This window comes from Bombus impatiens, unplaced genomic scaffold (assembly GCF_000188095.3).
Source record: "Bombus impatiens unplaced genomic scaffold, BIMP_2.2 scf_0317, whole genome shotgun sequence".
In the NCBI taxonomy this organism is placed as follows: Eukaryota; Metazoa; Arthropoda; class Insecta; order Hymenoptera; family Apidae; genus Bombus; species Bombus impatiens.
The window spans coordinates 834,480-855,952 of NT_176736.1; the positions used below are offsets into that span (position 1 = coordinate 834,480).

Genomic DNA, 21,473 nt, shown 5'->3' on the forward strand with positions numbered 1-21,473 from the left:
TATTGAAATATTATTGAAATAAATATTGTTTTGTATAAATCGACCATTCATAATACATACTTGTGATATCGGCAATCTCGAGTAAACAGATAACGTTGAATAATGGTCTGTCGAAAGAGGGGGAGCTAAGAGTAATAAACTCACTTGGGCACTGCGATAGGGAGAACTGCCAGTTAAGCTGTAGATTTCGTAACGAAAACAAGAATGCACGCATCTCTTCGAACATTCTGTAGAACCAAACACCCACGTTTTCAATGGGCAGACAAGCATCCGGCTGTGAGGTCTATAAATTACCGATTAAAAATCTATACGCGACTCTATCACAGTGAAAATGGCGTCTATGGGTACAGACCAAGGCCACAAAGACACTTTGAAGGTATTTCGAATATTATTTTTCCATTTATTTGGAACAATAAGTAAAAAATAAAAAAATAATACAAATTTTAGCCAGCATTTTGACAAAAAGTTGGGATTCGATACTATATTGATATTTGCGACAGGTTTTAACGAACAAGCTCATAATTCGAATTCGAAAACTAACTATTAAAATTCCCGCGTTGTGTCGCTAGTGAGCTTTAATATGTTTCATCGTTGCATCTTCAAATTGAGAAAGAAAATGCATATTTTTATGAAATAAATCATTCTTACCTTGCACATATCCTCAGATTTCGTTATCCATGTCTTCAGCATAAGAGTAAAACGTGAAATCACACTAATCACTGCGCTTTAACCACAAAATACCAAACTGAAACTTTGAACGCACGCACAACACTTACATTCCCCGCTTTCTCCCAAGCAACTGCCCAACAATCGCGTGAAAATCTCTCACCTATGTGCGCATCGCGCATGCGCAATAAATTTGAAGTTCAAATTCCTGGTGTCCAGTTTTAAAAAAATAGCACGAATATAATCAGGACTTGACATATCTGAATTCCATTTTTAAATAATGAAAGAATATGAAATCTAATCTTTTTGAATATGATTCATTTAAATTCATATAAACATGTTGATATATTTTTATGAAGTTATTATGCGTTTAATATATTCCTTTCAATATCGAGATATTTATTGTAATGTTCATATTACTTAAAGTGATCTTAAAGTTACTTGTAATTAATATGGAAAAGCTTAGTGTACTAATCTAGGATAAAGATAATAAACGCAACGCGGAATATTTTTATTATTACGCAAGAGAGTAACCGATAACGTTTCGCGATAACGTAAAAATGATTTAACATCCATATACGATAAAAATAAATATTAACTACTGGTTTTTACCATTATTTTTCTTTCTATTCTTCCTCGTATTTCTAGTACCAAACGAGTACCTGGAAATACGATCGAAAAACAGCAACTTCTATAGACTGATTAGCGCCTATAGAGAATATGGTCATAAACAGGCTGAGATAAATCCTGTTGCGTCAAAAAAACCAGTGCCATTGGCAGAGTTGAAACTAGAGAGATTCGGTTTAAATTTGGATGATAAAGTTCCATTCAGAGGGATGTTATCAATGGGGAAAGATGAAGGAACAGTAGAAGAGGCTTTAAAATTTTTAAACGAGACATACACTGGCCATATAGGAGTAGAATTTAGCTACTTGGAGGTAATATGTAATTGATCATGAATAAATTTAAAGCAATCTTCTATTAGAATAATTGGAATATTTATTTATTTAGTTTATTTCTTTCATTATTATTTTCTTCTATTAGAATAAGTCGAATATTTATTTATTTAGTTTATTTCTTTGTAGAAGATCTGTATAAGTACCTGATTTCTATTACTGTCTACACAGACTGAGGAGGAAAGAGAATGGTTTGCAGAGACCGTAGAAAAAAGTTCAAGGGAACCCGTGACGGACGAAACGCGAATCGGCATCGCAACGGAAATGTTGAAGAGTCAAACTTTCGATCAATTTTTGGCCATCAAATTCGTGAACTTTAAGAGGTACAGTGGCGAGGGCGCTGAGAGCATGATGGCCTTCTACTATGAATTTTTTAAACTATGTGCCAATGGTAAATAAAAATGCATCGTTAGAAAAAGACTACATGGATCATCTCTTTATCTATACTTTATCGATTCAAGATTAAATTTATGTATATTCAATTAAATGAAATTGCAGATGATTTAAAATATATTGTAATTGCCATGGCCCATCGAGGTCGACTAAATTTTCTCACGGGAATGTTGAATTTTCCACCGGAAAAATTATTTCGACAGCTACGAGGATACTCTGAATTTCCGGATAACGTGAACGCAACTGGTGACGTGATCAGTCATTTTGTATCTTCCACAAACCTTGATATTAATCGGAAAAGCCTCCATGTTACGGTATTACGAAACCCTTCACATTTGGAAGCTGTAAATCCTGTTTCCATGGGAAAAACTCGAGGAATGATGCAAGCAAATAAAGACGGAGCATATAGTGAAGATGCGAACGCTCAATGGAGCGATAAAGTGTTAAATATTCAAGTAAGACGTTTGATAATTAATCAGACAAAATTTAAAGTAGAATTGGAAACAAATCGATGTATTGAACTTATTTCAATTTTTATCCTAGGTTCACGGGGATGCAGCTTACGCTGCTCAAGGAGTTGACCAAGAATGCTTAGCATTATCCGCAGTTCCTCACTTTGAAATAGGTGGAACAGTTCACTTGATGATCAATAATCAATTAGGTTTCACAACTCCAGCTTCCAGAGGTAGATCGTCCAGATACTGCACGGATTTAGCCAAAATGATCTCCGCTCCGGTGATCCATGTAAACGGAGATGATCCTGAAGTATACAAAATAGAATTTTAATTTCTTCCTATATATATACATATGTATGTTTTTAGTTAGTAGTTTTTTTAATTTTCAAATATCGTAGATGGTTATCCGGGCTGCTAGAATAGCGTTCAAGTATCAACGAAAATTTAGGAAGGACGTTTTCCTGGATCTGAATTGCTTCAGAAGATGGGGTCATAATGAACTGGACGATCCGGCTTTTACAAATCCTGTTATTTATAAAATTATACATAGCCGCCCGTAAGTAATTCTCAATTATAATAATAGGATGTGTCGAATCTAATTAACTTTACTTTATTTTCAATTAGATCAGTACCAGATCGATATTTAGACAAACTAGTAAAGAACAATGTTCTTCCAATGGAAAAAGCCAAAAATATCATCGAAGATCACAAGGCCAAATTGAATCAAGGTTTGAATGAAGCGGATAATTATGTCCCACAACCTACCTATTTTGCAGGCTTGTGGAGCGAAATACAGCAGGCTGATGCGAGCGTGACACAGTGGGACACGGGAGTTGATTTAAGCCTATTGAGGTTCATTGCCGAAAAGAGCGTTCACATTGACGATGACTCGGTGAGAACATAGGTTATACAATAAATGCTGCTCATTTTCCCTAATTGATTCCCTAATTGTTCAGCTAACTGAACGTACCATTTTATCATGCAACAGATAATTCATCCCAAATTATTGAAAAACCATGTTCAATCTCGATTAAAAAAAATAGCGAGTGGTGAACATTTGGATTGGGCTACTGCCGAAGCTTTAGCAATTGGAACTTTATTATATCAAGGGTATAATGTAAGAATAAGCGGGCAAGACATTGGTCGTGGTACCTTTTCCCATAGACATGCCATGCTTGTTGATCAATCCACTGGAGGTATTTATAAAATGATTCTAATCATAAATTAATAAAAGTCTTATCATCAATCATGATTTTAGATATACATATTCCACTAAATTCAATGGTCGAGGGACAAACAGGAAAATTAGAGTTAGCTAATAGTATTCTGTCTGAAGAAGCAGTCTTAGGATACGAGTATGGCATGAGTATAGCTATGCCAACTACCTTAACGATATGGGAGGCACAATTTGGAGATTTTTTTAATGGAGCACAGATCATAATCGATACTTTTGTAACCAGTGGTGAGGCAAAATGGATGCTAAGTAGCGGATTAACGATACTTTTACCACATGGTTACGACGGCGCTGGTCCTGAACACAGTTCCTCCAGACTTGAAAGGTTTTTACAACTTACGGACAGTAACGAAGATAAACCTGATGGTGATAATGTTAACATATGTGTGACAAATCCTACGACACCGGCTCAATACTTTCATCTATTAAGGAGACAAGTAAGATCCTTATTCTAATAGATCCTTAATTATATTTTTAATGTAATAAATTGTCTTTATTTCTGTTAGATGGTAAGAAATTTTCGAAAACCTTTAATAATAGTGGCTCCGAAAATATTGCTGCGCCATATCGCAGCAACCTCGCCAATAACAGATATGCAACCACAGACTAGATTTAAGACCGTTATTGGTATGTTGAATACAATAAAAAAAATGATCTCTCCCTCTCTTTCTTTCTCTCTTTGTCTTCATCTTTCTCCCTCCTTTAGCTATATTTGACTCCAAATGAAATAAAATAATAATTTAATAAATAATAATTTAACAGGAGATGAAAAGGTAGAAGAATCAAAAGTGACTAAAGTGATCCTTGTGAGCGGTAAACACTATTATGCTCTTGATAACTTTAGAGAAAGCACAGATCAAAAGAATGTAGCAATTATTAGAGTCGAGAGTTTATGCCCTTTTCCAGTTCAAGAATTATTGCAAGAGATCGATAGATATAAATACGCCAAGAGTAAGTTATACAAAATAAATTGCTTAAATATATTTTAAAATATTAATATAAATATTTCCTTAAGCTTTCATATGGAGTCAAGAAGAACCGCAAAATATGGGAGCATGGAATTTTGTCAAATCTCGATTCGAAAATTTATGTGGCAGACTAGTAAGTTAATAATTTAAGTAATATTTGAGATACATATTTGTAAAAATAATTTTGTGACTTACAGATAAAATATAGCGGTCGTAAACCCATGGCTGCAACAGCTGTAGGTGCGGGAAAGTTACATCAGCAGGAAGCTCAGGAAGTAACCGTGAAACCCTTTAATATGAAATGAATTTTGTATTGTATGTTTTACTCTGTTTTATTTATACATATAATTCAACTGCCAAAAGTTACATTTATTTGCATAACATCATTATATACTATATGAGGAAATAAATTATTTACATGTCATTAAGCGATCATTATTGTAATGGATCAACATTATTATTAATAAAATATATCCATGACATGAATGTACTATCAAATGCTAATTGTATGAAAAATTACTTGTTCAAAAATTCTAATTTTCACCATTAATTTAATATAATATACTATAGAAAGAAATGATGACATAGATACAAGTAAAATAATGACTCTTCAATATCGTTGTGATAAAAGTTTAACATTCTAAACAATGTTTTTACAATTCCTTTGAAGCAAAATATTATTCATCTATATAATTTCTTCGTCCTCAAAGAAATAGCAGCAAAATTAGATCTCAAGTAATCTAAAAAACTAAATTTACATTGTAATAAGACAATTGATGAGCTTAATCCTTATTGGTATGTTCTGCACTTAAACGTTCATGTTCTTTTTTTATAAGATCTTTTAATTCATCCTAAAAAAGAAAATAGATTTATATAAGACATATTTCTGAGTTTAAAGCATACTAAAAATATAATTTAAATTTAATGGAACGTACGCCCCAGCCCAACTTTTCAGCTAATAATTGACAGCCAGTGTCGCAATCACCTAACCAGGCAACATCACGACCGCCATGAGAACTTCGTGTATCAAAGATCAAGCCATGTCGCAGTCCTAAAAGTCGCGATAAGCGATCTTGCATACCTACTTTTTCTTTATTGATAAGTAGGCGTGGACAATTGGGTCGCACCCTTCAAAGAAATTGAAATTATAATTAATTGAATGTGGAGAATGAAGGAAACAATATGATACTTGTAAATAATACATACCTATCTACTAAAGATGCAAAAGGCTGCACTACCAAACTTGATCCCATAATTATCAAAAGATCTGCTTGTGCAAAATCCCGATCGATAAGGAAATGGAAACGTTCGGGTAACATTTCCCCGAAAAACACTATATCAGGTTTTACTACACCTTCGTTACATTCTTCACATTTTGGTATAACACCTTCCATAATTTTTTCTGAAAATAGGTACTGAGGTTTAAAGTATGTATTTAATTGTAACAATTATGATCTTACTATAACATTAAAAAATATATATAAGAAAAAAGTTGTACCTTTCATCCATGGAAGAGTGTATGGTGCTCTACATTTAAGGCATCGACCAGTATGAAATGTACCATGAGCTTCTACTAATTTTTCAGGAGGTAAACCAGCCATTCTTTCTAATGTATCGATGTTCTGGGTGTAGTGTCTCAAAAGTAGTCCTTTTTCCCATAAAAGACGGATGAAATAATGGGATGGTGTAGGTTTAAAACCTTCAGGTAACAATTCTCTTGCAAGCATAAAGAATGGTTCAGGATTTTCCATAAAGAAATCTAACTCAAAAATAGCTTGAGGATGAGGTAGATTATATTTCTCTAAATTGTGATAAAGACCACTTGATGGTGATCGAAAATCAGGAATTCCTGCAGCTAAAAAACATAAAAAAAAAGAAGCATTTTTGTGCAATATACCTAATATATATAATTCAAAATTATATATAGATATACAACTAATTCAAGACTAGGAATATTTCTTAAAACATACATGTGGAGATACCAGCTCCAGCCATAGTAATAATTTTACAGTTTTCAGTTTCTTTTATATAATCTACCACTCCATCTATATTAAGTTCACGGAGGACTTTTTGCTGTGACTGTTCATCATAATCTGATGAATCAAAAAGTTTTAACTTTTGTGCCAAATATTTCCGAATCTTTTCCATATCAGAATCTTCTACCTCTTCTTGTTCTGAAGAACTGTTTGTAGCCTCCTCATTTGATTTCTTCTCTGATACAAATAAATGAACAATATATATAGCAATATACAAATTAACGCTATAAATGAATGTAATATTTGTTAGTAAAACAATTTGACAAATAAGAATAAATTAAATACTTTAAATTTTGTCACATATTTATATATCACGACTGTCTAGTTCCTATTTTTCAAAAATGTAACATGCACTGTTAACCTTTTGAAATAATAAAAAAACAATAAATTTAATGTAGAAAACAAAGACATTTAGATAAGTTACTTAAAGAAATAAATTCATTGTACTCGTTGCAATAAAAATACATAAATACAGATTTTCGCCAGAGTTGTTGGCCGAGTAATTGCCGCTGACGGCTAATTAAAGGAAAAATGATCTGCGGAAACATTTTGACACACTGCAATCAGACATCGTGATGTTATAATTATAATTTAACTCAATAAAGACACGTGTCATTTAACAATTACCTAAAATTTTACGATGATATGAAAATTTAGGTACTCTGAGATTATAACAATCAGTGTAGAACAATAATTTCACTTAATTCATTTTACCATATTATTTAATTAATAAGGTTTCAAACTCTTATGGATGACAGTTAACCTCTATCGTAATCATGTTCCACTTATCTGCGTTTATTAGATAAATAATTTGGATTATCGTAAATAGATAAAAAATCAGAAAGCACTATAATACTATAATAAAAGATACTGATTTTGTCATTTAATAATGTTTCGATATTCTAAATTATGAAATTAAGGATTTCAATTGAAAATTTATTTAAGTTTTTGCTTTTTAAAAAATATATGTAGTGAAATAGAAAATTTAATCTTGTGAATTTTATTAAACAATTAAATAACGATTATAAACTGATATACAAGAAAAATTGAATTTCATTATGTAAGACAAATGACAGTTTGAAAACGTTACCTTTTTCCGTGTCATCATTGTGTTCGGACATGTTTCCGGACATGTTTCTAAATTCGTGTAACTTCTTCAACTAATGTTAAGTAAAATTATTATCGTTGTCACACTAAAGAAATAGTGTTATTCATATATTTACTTGTGAACATATGATTAGAATAGGTTATCAAATGACGCGCGTTCGATAAAACTCATACAGGCAATACTTTATGATTTTGTATTTTGTTTTTTTAATACATATGTATATCGAATGATATTTTTGCAAATTATAAGTATTATTTCGAGTAGCTATTCCTATAAATAATGTAAATAATATAAAATCCTCATTTTTTAAAACTAATATACATGATATTTATTATCTAATTAGTAAATCCTGTTTAATAATATGATAGCATAGTATATATATAGATAGAGGGGATAGTACAGATGATCTTTCTACTCATGAATTTATAATATATTTTATAATAAAAATTATAGCAAGTAATTTTAAATGTTATTAAAAATGTCTAATATTTTATGATAGTTGATTCATAATTAAATAATTTTAATCTTTATTCCTAAAAACTGTTTTAATCTTATTAATGTTATTATAACTAAGTAATAATTTGCTTATAATGGATTATAATACATCACAAGGTATATAATTTTCAGATGGTATTCTAAATCAGGAACAGTCATGCTATATATTGTAATATTTATTTTTATCATAAATATTATAAAATATTAATAAAATATATCAAAATTTCCTTTATATTAATTCGCTTTCTTGGATGTTTCACCTCCTATAATTTTACGTCTTTGAGCAAACATATGCAAATATAATTGTGGGAAAACTGTAATATAAAGAGAAGAAATTATTATATAATCAATATATGATATGATAATACATTTTTCAGAAACTTACGAGGAATATATGATAGCATAATAGTTATAAGAATGAAATAATAACTAAATATGAAATTCCATGAGTTAGGAAGTTTGTAACTCCAGAATTCTGGATGAGAGTTTGCATAATTTACAGCTGAATATATGCATAATAATTCTCCAGTTACACCTATTGGGTACAATACAATAAATAACGTATACCTGTAATAATTAAAACATTTCAATTTTGAATACTGAAAAATAGGTATTATTAATAAATAAAATATTTAATGAATAGATATTATTTATTATATAAAAAATCTATGAAGTGATTAAATTACATACCTTAGCCATGTGAGAAAATAAGGAACAAATTCATTGAGATTCATATAGTAAAACAAATATCGAATTATTTCTGTTATTGACCATGCTAAGATGGCTAATGGAAGACCATAAGATGACGCCGCATAATTATTTGGAGTTGCCAACAATACACCACTCACTACTATAATACGACTAAACACTTGAAAAGTTGTAAGTACAGGGTTTGATTTAACTAAACCAGTTGCAGCATGGATTATCTATAATAAAGATATGCTTTATTAAGCAATCTTTTATGAACAAAACCAAGATGAATATTATTGCTTACTTCTAAAAGAGCAGCATGTTGAAAAATAACAACAGGCCATTTAACATTCTGCCACAAATTTGCTTCTGTCGTAGAAGAAAAATCATTCACTACAAATTTATAAAGTATATAACTCCAACTGCAAATATACATAATTATTTTAATATATTTAACAATATTCTCTATAATACCTATTTTCATCTCAAAGTTATTAAACATACTTTTCAATTAAGATTAGATTGTTAAACATTATAGCAGAAATTACAGAAATGTTAATTAGTGAAACTTGAATAACAATAAAATGTTTTTTCTTATAATCACTTCATTATAATTTGGTGAAAGCGAGGAAAGTAATAATACTTACCCAAATACTTGTAGCAAATTATAAGTCTTTAAATACAATAATCCGACGTTATTTGTTTTCTTCGATTTCATATTTATATTTTTTAATTCAGTGTGACTTTACTTATTTATAACAGTAATAATAAATAATTATTATACTTCTACGTGCCTTTCAAATTCATAACTCGTCGGATGTACAACGTGAACTGGCGAATACGGGTCGAGTCAAGTATAGTATGTAAGTGTAGTACGCTACTGATACATACATACATATTTACATATGTACATACAGCATTTAACCCGAGCAGGAACGTAGCAATTTCCTATATAGCTTGAATTTGAAAAGACCTAATATTTTCTTATTTATTCTCTGATATTTTATAAATGATAAAATTTAAACAAATTGACACATGATTGATATATGATATTTAATTAGTATTGAAAACTAGAAATTTACTTTTAGGGAAAAGGTATAATACATTGTGTAAAACGTGTAAATTGGCGCAATATTCTTACCTTCTACGAACTTCACCTTGGTAATTAAGAATAAATTCTAAAACTGTAAAAATGTTAATGTGAATGACTTTGTCCCTCCAATGTTAGAAAAAATCCAGTACAATATGCAAAACTATATATAGCCGGCCTCAAAAATATTTGGGCACTTATAAATTGACGTTAAAAGGACTGAAATGGCAGTTTTTTTTATAAAAGTGTAATATTTTATCCGATTACTTTTATTCAATAATTATCTTAAATAATTTAATCTATTAAAAATCATCTTGTGTGAGTAATCGATACTGTATTTTAATCCTTTATTAGCCTCTGATATACCCTATCTTTGCCCGAAATCTTATACATATAATCTTTTTTAATAAAATGGCTGACGATTTTGTGAATTTCTATTGGCTCGGTAATTATTCTGCAGTTCGCGAAATAACACAGATTGTCATACAGTGAAGTCGTGAAACATCAGACATGCCGCACATCGAAAAGAGAAAGACATTGCTCGAAGGAGGGATCATATTTCCTCGCTATATCGTGGCAGATTTTAAACAAAATACGATTGTAACGAAGAAGGTCGTTGTTGCGTTGTGAATATCTGTAATCTCTGGTTTATATTTTCGACTCCTGCTTCCTTTCGTCATAGGTTAATGTTTCACACCTAAACCTTATTCGAGAAATGCGCTTTAAAATAATGAAAATCGCACCAATGTCCGTCCAGTGATTCTTGAGATTAATCCAAATATACAGATGCTTTTCGGGAACTTTATTTTATACTGAGTATGTATAAATTAGACGAATTTAATCATTTTTCTTTAATATTTATTGTTGCTTTTTGTTTAACTTAAATTTTTGATATGGCCTAATATTCTTGTATTTATTCTTACAGAAGTATGACTAGAAATATGGAATGATCTGGACCGTAGAATTAGTAAAAGACAACAATAAATAAATAAAGAAAAATGGTAAATTCGTATAATAGAGGAATAAAATACAATCTCGATTACTAACAAAACATAATCTTCAACATATTAAAGTGCTTAAAATATGTTATTAACCAAGAGGAGTCCCAGATATATATATCAAACTTTTATAAAAAAATTATCAGTTTAGATCTTTTAACATCAATATATAAATTGTCCGAATATTTCTGAGACATAAAGACTCACTTCTTTTTACATCAAGTAGAATATGAAGTTGGGCTAGTGTCTAAATGTTTTCGAGACTGACTGTATGTCCATATATGTACAATGTGTACCACTACGGTCTACGTACGTGTTACACTCTTCTACTTATATACGTCAAGAAAAATGTAAATTATAAAATTAATTCAATATTAATATGTTAATGAATTGCCATTTCCTTTCTGAATTCATAAATAAATTTTGACGTAATAAATTGCAATAACATAGCAAATAAACGTGCTCCGCACATATAGATTTGTATACCTTAAATTTTTTAATATCTATATCTATTAAAAATATAATCATATTAACAATAAAAAAATTCGAAGTTTTCAAGAACTATTTAAAAAATAAGTATTTGAAATATTTAATATTTCCTTAATTATTTGTTAATTTTGATCTTTAATCGATTATATTATATTTTTATGAGAAATTGCAACATGTTTATGTTTTTCTATCGAGGTTTTCAGTACTATGATATTCGATGTTTTATTATATGTATTAGTAAAATATTTAATGATATTTGTAGATTTTAGTTCAAAAAGGAGAGTTACTATACAATGCGGGATGAAATGATAGGACACCTTACATACCTATTTGTATATTTCATGTAATTAAAAGATGAAAATATACATATAATCTTAAGTTCATGACATACAATAAAGAAGTTAGAAATATAAATTTGGGCTGTATTTGATTAGAAAAAATTATAAGACTTACCTGACCTACTTTCCATTCTTACAATTTCTGTCAGTAGTTATTCGACTACGAAATGAAAATCTCTTTCAGAGTTTCCTAAGAGATTGTATCGTGATTGATTATGTAATATCACATTACGACTCCACTTTATTATTTTGTGAATTTAGGTAATTGCATAATTGTTTGATCATAAACGAATCATTTCTTCAATTTTCCACCGTTTAAGACGTTTTTCACGACTCATTGCTATTTCTTCTTTTTTTTTAAAGACACCACTAAATTATGAATTTGGATAAAGCTGCGTAGTCTCGTAGACTTCACTTGTCTCTTGCTTGCTAAATGATTAATGTTTGTCAGGTCCGTGTTACCCGAGCAAGTGCATTCCAAGAATTGCTCAAATAACACAATTTTTTAGGACATCATTCGAAAAAGTGATTTATTCTACATTATCAAGAAACTGAATGAAAAATGCTAATGAATTATAATATTCGTTTTACATTTTTTTTCTTAATCGTGATTAATCCGAATAGTCCAAAGTCATTCGAATGTAGTCATGTTCGGTATCATTTCCATTGCTAAAACCTCAGCAATCTGATTAAAATAGTTTCATAATAATAAGGTAAAAAAACAAATTCTATTTTTCTTCATACAATGACTTGGTAACTTGACACCATCGATTACCAATTAGATAACACGGACGATCGCCTCGGGCGAACTCCGAGCGGGTCAATTCCAGGTAATAGTGGGGATGACCCTGTGAATATTAACCAAACAAAACGAGAGAATATTAATCGAGCAAAGAGAGAGAATATTAACTGAATATTACGTATATACGTTTGAATATAGAACTATCAACCTTAACATTAACTATCCAATTAATATCAGTCCATGCTTATTTTTCCCCTAACTTCCTCATTGTATGTATTGTATATGTATTATCGTATGAATATGAAATTTAATGTGTTATTCTGGAAATATTCAACATATAGGATATGCGAAATATTTCCTTCTTTTAACAAGATGAAATACACAAATAGGTAAAGTGTCCTACCATTTTGTCCGACACTTTATATTTATATTTAACACGTTGAATGTCATGGGGGTCACCGGTGACCGGCACTCAACTTGACCGTGGCCCCACGGAGGTCACCGGTGACCGGCGCACCAAGATTAGTAAAAATATATAATTGGAAGAAATGTCAATAGTCATAAATTTTTTATTATTACCACCGTTACTACAATGGTGTGACGAAATGAATGCAGTATAGAATGTATAAAAATAGTTTTATTTATACATGAAATATAGATCTATTATGTGCGCCCCCCACCAGTGGCCGTCGGACATGGGAAAACCCCGCTTTTTCCGTGTTTTACCTTAATGAACAATAACCCTAAGGAACGTTTCAACTTGTAAGATGTTTGATGGCAATTAAGGGGCTTGACAGTAAGGTAAAAAATGCTAAATCTTGTGATGGTTCTTTAGGATTATTGCGGGTCCGAATAAGTATGACCGAGGGATGGATTATGGTTTATGGTAGGTCCCGAGACGTAACAGTATAGAAAAATTATTTAGCAACGCGAAGAAACAATATGAGATAACTGATAATCGCAAAAATTAAGTGGATCGAGCGAAATTGCACTACAGCGCCATGGGGGTCACCGGTGACCTCAGTGAGATAAATTCATTAATAATGATTATACACCGTAACATATCTCTTGTAGGTAATATTTCAACATTATATGTATCGTATAATAAAAAAATTCATTGTGGAGCCACGGCCAAACCTTGTAAAACTGGCGTGGCATTCAACGTGTTAAGAATATTTTTAACTAATAGAAATTATAAACAATAAAAAATTAGAAGTAAATTAATTTTTCTAATAAAATTAGGATGTAATTAATATTTTACTAATTACCAAAATTATCTTCGACTAAATTATCTTAAATAATTACACATGACAGCAGTGAAAAATTATTATGATATTGTTCTAGATATAAAATATTTATGATTAATTATCGATTTAAAATTTGTTGAATTAAGCTCCCAATATATAAAGTCGATAGATCGAAAAGATTTGTTATCGAAATTTACATCGAATTTATTTTATAATACATTTATTTGCTGTCCTATGGGGACTGATGGGAGAAAAGAAGTTTATATAGGTTAATCATATGTGTAAAGAATCCATACACTGTCTTTATAATTTGTAGATATTACTATATTATCAATGTTCAACGTATTATTGTTAACTTACCATTTCATTCTATTGTCAAATGATAAGCAGCAAGTTGTATGAATGTTTCTTGAATCTTTTTATATTACTCATATCTACCTAAAAACATAAAGATGCAGTGGTTGAATAGTCAAAGATTGCTTAAAGCAGTGAAAAGGATTAATTCACTAAATAACCGTAATGCCAGCAGCAATTGCAAGATTGTTTGTAGTTCTGATATAGAAGTGGCAAAAAAAAATGGGCTGCCAATTGTGGCCTTAGAATCAACAATCATTACTCATGGAATGCCTTATCCTGATAATTTGAAAACAGCCATTCAAGTAGAAAACACTGTTAGAAAAAAAGTAATTGTTTATGAATTCTAAAGAAAGAAAAATATTGCTTCTTTTACATTATACTTTTATATCATTTTAGGGTGCTATACCTGCAACTATAGGAATTTTAAATGGACAGATACATGTTGGTTTGAATGATGAACAACTACAAATACTAGCTAAATCAGATTCTACTAAAACTATTAAGTGTTCACGTAGAGATATATCAACAGTTGTTGCCCAAAAACTAAATGGAGGAACAACTGTTAGTGCAACAATGTTAATTTCAAATTTATTAGATTTGCCTATAATGGCAACAGGAGGCATTGGTGGTGTCCATCGTGGTGCAGAAAAGAGTTTTGATATTAGTACTGATTTACTAGAGCTTGGGCGTACTCCTGTAGCTGTTGTTTGTTCTGGTGTTAAATCTATATTAGATATTGAGAAGACATTAGAATATCTGGTTAATATATTTTCTTGCATAAAAAATAATAATTATTACAATAGAGATTTGTAATTGTCTCCATTTGTAGGAAACACAAGGAGTTCCAGTTATAAAAATTGGTGAAACAAACTATTTTCCTGCATTTTACTGCACTGAATCATTACAAAAGACAAAAGTGCCACATAGAGTATCAAATTCAGAAGAAGCAACAAAGATTCTTAAAGCACAAAGGGAATTAGGTCTTCAAACAGGATTATTGTTTGCTGTCCCTATTCCTACAGAATATGCATTAGATTCAAAAGAAATGGAATTGGCTATATGTAATGCTTTAGAAAATGCAAAAAGTAAAAATGTAAGTGGAAAGAATGTCACACCATTTTTGCTAGAAGAATTAAATAAGGTTACACATGGTCAATCTCTTCGAGCTAGTAAGTATAAATAAGTCCATTGATATAAAAATTAAGAAAGCATAAGCAAGATTAATATTTGTCACTTAATTTTTGTCTTTTTAAAATCAACAGATATGGCACTCATAGAAAACAATGCAAGTGTTGCAGCAGAAATTGCAGTGAATTTGGCTAAAAAGAGTTTTCAGAGCTCTTTCAACGATAGTGCTTCCAAGTGCATTCTGACATCAGAAAGAAATCCAGTAAATAAAACAAAAATATTTGTTTACCTTAAAAAATATATAAGATATTAGTCATTTTATTTTCATCGGGTAATTTGTTTATGTCATAGATTGTAATTGGTGGAGCTATAATGGATACGACGTTGCAAGTGAAGGAATCCGAGATAAAAGTAAGTCAAGTCTCAAGTCAGAATTATACTAAATAACCAATTTTCCTTGTATTCATATTTCAGAGAAGTTATAGAACGTTTAACAGTATTTACATACAGTTACGACCACATAGGTTTTATGTACATTTAAGAATATGTATTGAATAATATGAACTCATAGTGTAGTATAGGGAAGAGTGATCTGATAGAATAATATAATATAAAAATCATAAAGTATGATTAAAGCCAGAGGTAGAAAACTATGTCCATGCAATATATTGAAATTAAGATATAAGATAGAACATTTTAAAAAGGAATAGTCATTTGAATTAAATTCTTCTAAGTTGTTCTTAATGTCTTTTTGAAAAAAGTATTTATGAGGATTTCTTAAAAAAAATTCGAGATAAACTTTTTCCGTTATGCATAATAATATGCATGATTATGAAAGTATAACGAACGTATTTTATATTCTAGTTACACTTTTATCCATACTTGGCTACGGTAGTCCTATTAGGTTTACCGTGTACGAAATAACGTACATACCATATCTAACCATTTACAGATACAGTAAATTAGGTTTCTTAAGCAGGCACTATTCAAAGCTCCCTCTCTTTCATTCGTCTCGATATACATGTTACATTTAAATATCAATCAGTTACAAATTACTACACATGTTGAATTTTTTTAAAGCCTTTTTCATTATGGGATCGTTATTCATTGTTATCTGAATATATGTTTGACTAAAACATAGAGATACGAGTCTTTCGTTCGTTTAACAAATACACGATCTGATGATTGAACGAATCAAAGGAACGAATCAAAACATGAAAACCAGTACATCAATTTCTCGTTTAGTCAAAAGTTTCAAAGCTTATTCTAATTAAAGGTAGCGTGTAGGTTTTCATTTCTGGGCGGCTTGCAGTAACATAGTTGCCTTTCTAAATGATCGGTTTAAAAATCAATTAACGCTATCTGTCGTATGTTTTACATATAGTATACCCTTATATACATTTAGTGGCAGAGGCTGTATGTCTGCGAGGTGTAAGCTTTCATATTATTATTGTAGCTTAATACATTCAACGATAACTCGATGGCCTGATTAAGAAAGAACCTTCGATTATCTGGAATGCAATTTTTCTCCTTTCGCGTTCTTTTTTTCGTTTTTTCTTTAATGATACCAAATCATATGTGATAGAACTAAAAGGAACAAAATATGTATTCAAAAATGTACATCATTAGCAATGCGCATTAATAAACATGTCATGTAATAAATAGTTTCTTTGGTAGTAATCTATGCGTCATAACGTACGATGCTAAGAATACCCTGTTGCCCAGACTGATACGATTACGAGAAAGACAAAAGATCAAATCTGAAGTCTAACGATGAACTGTACAGTTTGTATCTTGATTCTTGATAGCCTCGTGACTTTCATTCATGTTGTTCCAAACAAGAGTAAAGAAAACTGATGTTTCTCAACATATACATGATTGAACTGTATGCAATTGATTCTGGCTTTTTCTTAAACAGACGATCGACTCTTAATATTTGACTACATCGCTATATACAATCTACTAAATACGTATATCCATTACTTTGCATTCGTAAACGTATATAATCCCTAAGATTCGATTAATCCTAGCTAGGAAGCCAATTACTTTGAGTATCGTATTATATTTATACGACTTACTGCACAAATCAATACAGACTACTCGCGCTGCATGTATCGTTTTATATAAAAAGAACTAGGAATTTATAGTCGTTACTCTTATGCGGTGACTTTGTGTGTATGTCTCTCTGTGTGTATATAATATGTGTTTTTTCCCAATGCAATTTTTCGGTCTTTTTTATCTTTTTTTTCTTATATCTTCGCTAAGTAATAGTAGCTCGTCGAGAAAACAGATTTCCTATTTTTTTCTCTTTTTTTTCTATATAATCGTATTTTCGCAGAGGGAGAATCAGTTTGGCAGTAGTATCCCACAATATTCTGCCGTAACTATCGCATCCATGTAATCCTTGACGTTTAACTCATCGAAACAATTTGTTAGTAGAATTTCACCATAAAAGGGATAAGAAAAATCGAAAAAACAAGTAAAAATAAACGTTCGCGTGACGATAAGCGATTAACCTTTGATATATATATCTCGCCGGTATAGTGTGGTACTAAAAAACTTTTGATAGCGAGCAATGCACTGTACTCTCGTCGTGTATAAATGCAACCGAGTGCGTTGATACAACTTAATACAACTTTCGCCGGTTTTGGGTCAGAAACGCGATGAAGAGAAAATCCATCGTTCGCTAATTAAACATGTGATGACGATGTAATAAACGATGTTAATTAAAATAAGGACCAAACTGCTGGAGAGTATTATCCTTATAAATAGCGAACGATAGTTACATTTTACACTGTGACATACTACTAGCATGATTCACGCGATAAAAATCAGTATACAACGGCTCCGTGTCTGAAACGCTCTTTGGTTTGTTTCGATTCGAAGAGAGATAGTTTCATATAGGAAAATTTACTGCTAAAAATAAATCTACAAAAGTAATTGATTATTTTTCTTCTCTTTTTTTTTTTGGTTTCTTTTTTATTCACTGACCGTGCGAGGACGGAAAGACATGTAAGGAATACGCGTAGAAAGAGAATCGAAAGGACGTCGAAAGGCATACACAGGCTTTTATGTTCCCTTTTGTGCAGCTTCGACGTACTTCTTCTTTTTTTTCGCTTTTTTCTCATTTTCGTAATGTTTTGCTTCCATCCTTTCTCTTTTTTCTTCCGTCTCCTCTTGTTCCATCTTCCTTGTAATTCGTTCGTGTCGACTCTCGCTTCATGTGGCCGTCTTGTGTCGTCACGCAAACGGAAATTTACTCTGTTCGTCAGCACTACGAGTCGCATCGCAGTATACGACGTCACGAGGAAAATGTATCTTTAAAATTTCCTGTAATTACTAAACGATTGAACCGATCTGTCGTGCCACGAGGTTTTCAAAAGAACGAAACGAAGGAACTAGTCAAATTATACTCTAGTCTAGTCTAGCCCTGGTCGAAACGGTTCCATTTTTTAAAAACAAACTTCTATCATCGACTATAAGGATTTAGACTGTGTTCTATTTGATACAAGACGATTCAACGATACACTTTCCTGGCGACACGTAGAACCTTGAACGTTATTCGCTTATTGTGGGCTGGTGTGCTCGTGAAGTCAGTAGAATCTTTAGAAACCTTAGCTCCGGTCTGCTGACCTATCCTTTAAAAAATGAACATACGCTTAGTATTGTATATGGCTTGATTTGGGCATTTCGTTTGTGTTTATTAATCCCGTCGCTGTATCGATTTACTTCGTTTTAAATTTCGAATTAAATGCTCTCTTCTTGCTTTATATACTTTTTATTCTTTTTATACAATCATCTAATATTCTGGCATTGCTGTCTTGCTTAATTTTACCATGCTCGAATCCTGAGACGCGAGATCTATTTATCTGCGGGATATAAATGTTCGGTCGCGTTAGAGTATTTCGTTTAACGTTAACAGAATAAACTTGTCTGTTTTAAAAAATTTTGGTATGGGTCATTTACCGTTTCTATCTAGCGTTTCTATCAATTAACCCCCTGACTTCTAAAAATATACTGGAAACTCGAGTCCAATCGAGATTACGAAAATGTCTGACTTTAATTCGATCAAGGAGTTCGCGAAACGGATGTTGAATAGGAGACTTCATCAATTTGACGAAAATAGAGATTCGTTAATAGAATCAAAATTAACGATACGTTAGTTTCGATGCAATCGAATTCCCCCTGTAATTAGAATTTCCTCTTATAGGATGAATTAAAATCGATTATCGACCAATTATTTTCTTTCCGGTCTTCCTAATTCAGGCGATTGTCAATTAAGAGTGGAAATTTCCGGATAATATCGATCTGTTACGAATGCTCGATTCAAGCGAGTAGAAAGATGTAAAGATAAAAGAGAAAGGTATCTGCATACGGTGTACCTTCTTAATTGCGACTCAGATGGCTCGCAATCCTTTTAACTGTGTATAATTCTGTCGTTACGTTATTTTCTATCTGATAAGATCAACGATGCGCTACAATCTCTTACAGTATACGAAAATAAGTTCTCTCGTAGAAAAACATCAGTACTCTCTATCCAGCCTGAAAGGAAACTGGCAAACTGCTGATGTCAGGAACTCACGATCACGATTCTTTCGCCCCTTATCTACTGCAGGTTTATTGTATGACGATTTATAGGTCGATTTTACAATTGCAATTTGCCTAGTAGATAGAAGAGGAAAGATCCTAGCGAGAGTTAGTAGAAAAATATTAAGGAATGTCAATCCTCGACTAGTCAGCGACTCAAAGGTTCAGTCTGATCTCTTTCGTCTAGTTTCGTTATTTTATCGATTTGAAAATGAATCGAAGCTCGTGTTCACGCGGGCATTCGTCTCTCTACGAAATGAGCGAGAACATCTAAAATGGGACCTGAAACATATGCGTATGCGTATGATACACGTGTATACACAGCGATTTACGCATTTAATAGCGAAGAAATTAGGGCAGGGTGGCAACATCGTCTCTCTAAAGCCAATATCGTGCGGTTAAAGTATAGCAAGTTTAGAGTATAATCATCGTGGTTAAATTTATTATACTGTATTTATCGTTTTAATTTACCTAAATTACAGAAGAACAAAAATAAAGAGATATTCGGTCTACGTCTTTATTGAAGACTTGAAAGTTTACGCGTTCATAATTTTGTCATAACAGCGACAATATCATTTTCGTTCCTTGATGTTCGACAATTTCCCGATAACGAGAGAAGATGGAAAATTGGACCGAATAAAATCGATTTATGCCGACTCGATCGAGAAAAAACTACCCGTTTTATACCGCCGTTAGTATATCAAGAAACGAATAGCGGAACGTTGATCGGACACTGCGTGATTTGAGAGACAAAAAGGAAATGAAGGATCGAACAGGGATCTCCCTTCGGATTCAACGGAAACGCTGAAGACGGGTTAACGTGAAAATCAATACTCCCAACATAATATCTTTCGATACGTCTCTATAATCTGCTGTGCCTATGACATTTGTGCATTGTCTTTTCAAGTGAAAGATCGGCTCTTCTTTTTATCAGAAAGAACTCTCTATGTTCTATATGCAACTATCATCGTAACTCTTCTGGCTAAGAGAACTCCTTCCTATTTTCTATGAAAAGAATTTAACCACCTAACAGCACATTCCTGTAACATATATGGGCATAAATTATTTTTAATTTAACCATTGATCTGTATAGATCGTGCACGATATCTTGTATCGAAATATCTTACAAAATATGCATTTTACATCCATGTACCTATATCTATAAAAATATTTAATATCGTTAATAGATCGAGGGAAACTTTATCCGTTAAGTGGTTAAACGAATACGAGAATCCGAGGGTTTATTCATATTTTATCATCTCTCTCTTTTTATATTTTTTGAAATAGAAAAAGATCATCCTGTCATGCTGTGTTATTGACAGGATAATTCACGCATATAGAGAGTCAGGCATATACGAATTAGCTTACTTATACACGGTGATCTCGGCGGACCGATTGCTCCTGTAGAGTAGACGGTTCGACGTGTTTCGCCACCACTTCCATAGTCAGGTGCGCCTGCTTTGACCACCGGCTGTTATACCCGTGCCCGGGCTGCC

The 21,473-nt window shown here is 31.7% G+C and overlaps 6 protein-coding genes and 1 long non-coding RNA gene across 19 annotated transcripts in view; 3 read left to right on the forward strand and 4 right to left on the reverse strand.

Annotated features, from left to right (window-relative positions):
- The window catches only part of LOC100743668 (cell growth regulator with RING finger domain protein 1), a 43,576-nt gene extending 42,772 nt beyond the window's left edge, over positions 1–804 (reverse strand). The window contains exon 1 of the mRNA XM_012384980.3: positions 649–804. The gene's annotated coding sequence lies outside the window, so the exon portion shown is untranslated. The remainder of the gene's footprint in view (positions 1–648) is intronic.
- LOC100746454 (probable 2-oxoglutarate dehydrogenase E1 component DHKTD1 homolog, mitochondrial) lies at positions 69–5,381 on the forward strand. 5 transcript variants are annotated; one of them, XM_003489079.4, is made up of 13 exons: positions 69–376; positions 1,315–1,604; positions 1,794–2,013; positions 2,121–2,470; positions 2,559–2,780; positions 2,869–3,026; positions 3,095–3,362; positions 3,459–3,666; positions 3,729–4,141; positions 4,211–4,331; positions 4,467–4,655; positions 4,720–4,805; positions 4,870–5,381. In XM_003489079.4, the coding sequence occupies exons 1-13, from the start codon at positions 205–207 to the stop codon at positions 4,975–4,977; spliced, it is 2,805 nt and encodes a 934-aa protein (XP_003489127.1). In that variant the 5' UTR covers positions 69–204; the 3' UTR covers positions 4,978–5,381. The 5 variants fall into 5 exon arrangements, with proteins under 5 accessions (XP_003489127.1, XP_024223042.1, XP_024223043.1 ...); XM_024367274.2 differs by lacking the exon at positions 4,467–4,655; XM_024367275.2 differs by lacking the exon at positions 4,467–4,655 and having other exon boundaries at positions 4,211–4,213.
- Positions 5,294–8,003, reverse strand: LOC100744089 (NAD-dependent protein deacetylase Sirt2). Of its 7 annotated transcripts, none has more exons than XM_033320467.1 (7): positions 7,799–8,003; positions 7,133–7,265; positions 6,643–6,885; positions 6,171–6,527; positions 5,879–6,074; positions 5,608–5,800; positions 5,294–5,523 (listed from the first exon to the last, which is right to left on the reverse strand). In XM_033320467.1, exons 1-7 carry the CDS (start codon positions 7,814–7,816, stop codon positions 5,455–5,457), a joined length of 1,209 nt encoding a protein of 402 aa, XP_033176358.1. In that variant the 5' UTR covers positions 7,817–8,003; the 3' UTR covers positions 5,294–5,454. The 7 variants fall into 7 exon arrangements, with proteins under 7 accessions (XP_033176358.1, XP_012240396.1, XP_003489025.1 ...); XM_012384973.3 differs by lacking the exon at positions 7,799–8,003 and adding an exon at positions 7,336–7,487; XM_003488977.3 differs by lacking the exon at positions 7,133–7,265.
- Positions 8,004–8,469: 466 nt separating this feature from the next.
- Positions 8,470–13,839, reverse strand: LOC100744206 (very-long-chain (3R)-3-hydroxyacyl-CoA dehydratase hpo-8). Of its 3 annotated transcripts, XM_033320469.1 has the most exons (6): positions 12,032–13,839; positions 10,143–10,185; positions 9,306–9,423; positions 9,002–9,237; positions 8,697–8,878; positions 8,470–8,625 (listed from the first exon to the last, which is right to left on the reverse strand). In XM_033320469.1, the coding sequence occupies exons 1-6, from the start codon at positions 12,045–12,047 to the stop codon at positions 8,546–8,548; spliced, it is 675 nt and encodes a 224-aa protein (XP_033176360.1). In that variant the 5' UTR covers positions 12,048–13,839; the 3' UTR covers positions 8,470–8,545. The 3 variants fall into 3 exon arrangements, with proteins under 3 accessions (XP_033176360.1, XP_012240510.1, XP_012240509.1); XM_012385087.3 differs by lacking the exon at positions 10,143–10,185 and having other exon boundaries at positions 9,306–9,394; positions 12,032–13,838; XM_012385086.3 differs by lacking the exons at positions 10,143–10,185; positions 12,032–13,839 and adding an exon at positions 9,649–10,115.
- On the forward strand, positions 8,836–9,179 carry LOC117151600. The gene is made up of 2 exons (XR_004461629.1): positions 8,836–8,921; positions 8,955–9,179. It is a non-coding gene; the product is annotated as an uncharacterized LOC117151600 (long non-coding RNA).
- Positions 13,840–14,002: 163 nt separating the features above from the next.
- LOC100746573 (pseudouridine-metabolizing bifunctional protein C1861.05) overlaps positions 14,003–21,473 on the forward strand; it is a 35,272-nt gene continuing 27,801 nt past the window's right edge. The window contains exons 1-5 of the mRNA XM_033320444.1: positions 14,003–14,588; positions 14,659–15,021; positions 15,092–15,431; positions 15,525–15,652; positions 15,742–15,801. Coding sequence (XP_033176335.1) covers positions 14,358–14,588; positions 14,659–15,021; positions 15,092–15,431; positions 15,525–15,652; positions 15,742–15,801 — 1,122 coding nt within the window. The 5' untranslated portion in view covers positions 14,003–14,357. The remainder of the gene's footprint in view (positions 14,589–14,658; positions 15,022–15,091; positions 15,432–15,524; positions 15,653–15,741; positions 15,802–21,473) is intronic.
- LOC100744323 overlaps positions 15,825–21,473 on the reverse strand; it is a 22,839-nt gene continuing 17,190 nt past the window's right edge. Inside the window, exons 5-6 of the mRNA XM_012385004.3 lie at positions 21,346–21,473; positions 15,825–19,028 (exon numbers count right to left, since the gene is read on the reverse strand). Coding sequence (XP_012240427.1) covers positions 21,423–21,473 — 51 coding nt within the window. The 3' untranslated portion in view covers positions 15,825–19,028; positions 21,346–21,422. The remainder of the gene's footprint in view (positions 19,029–21,345) is intronic.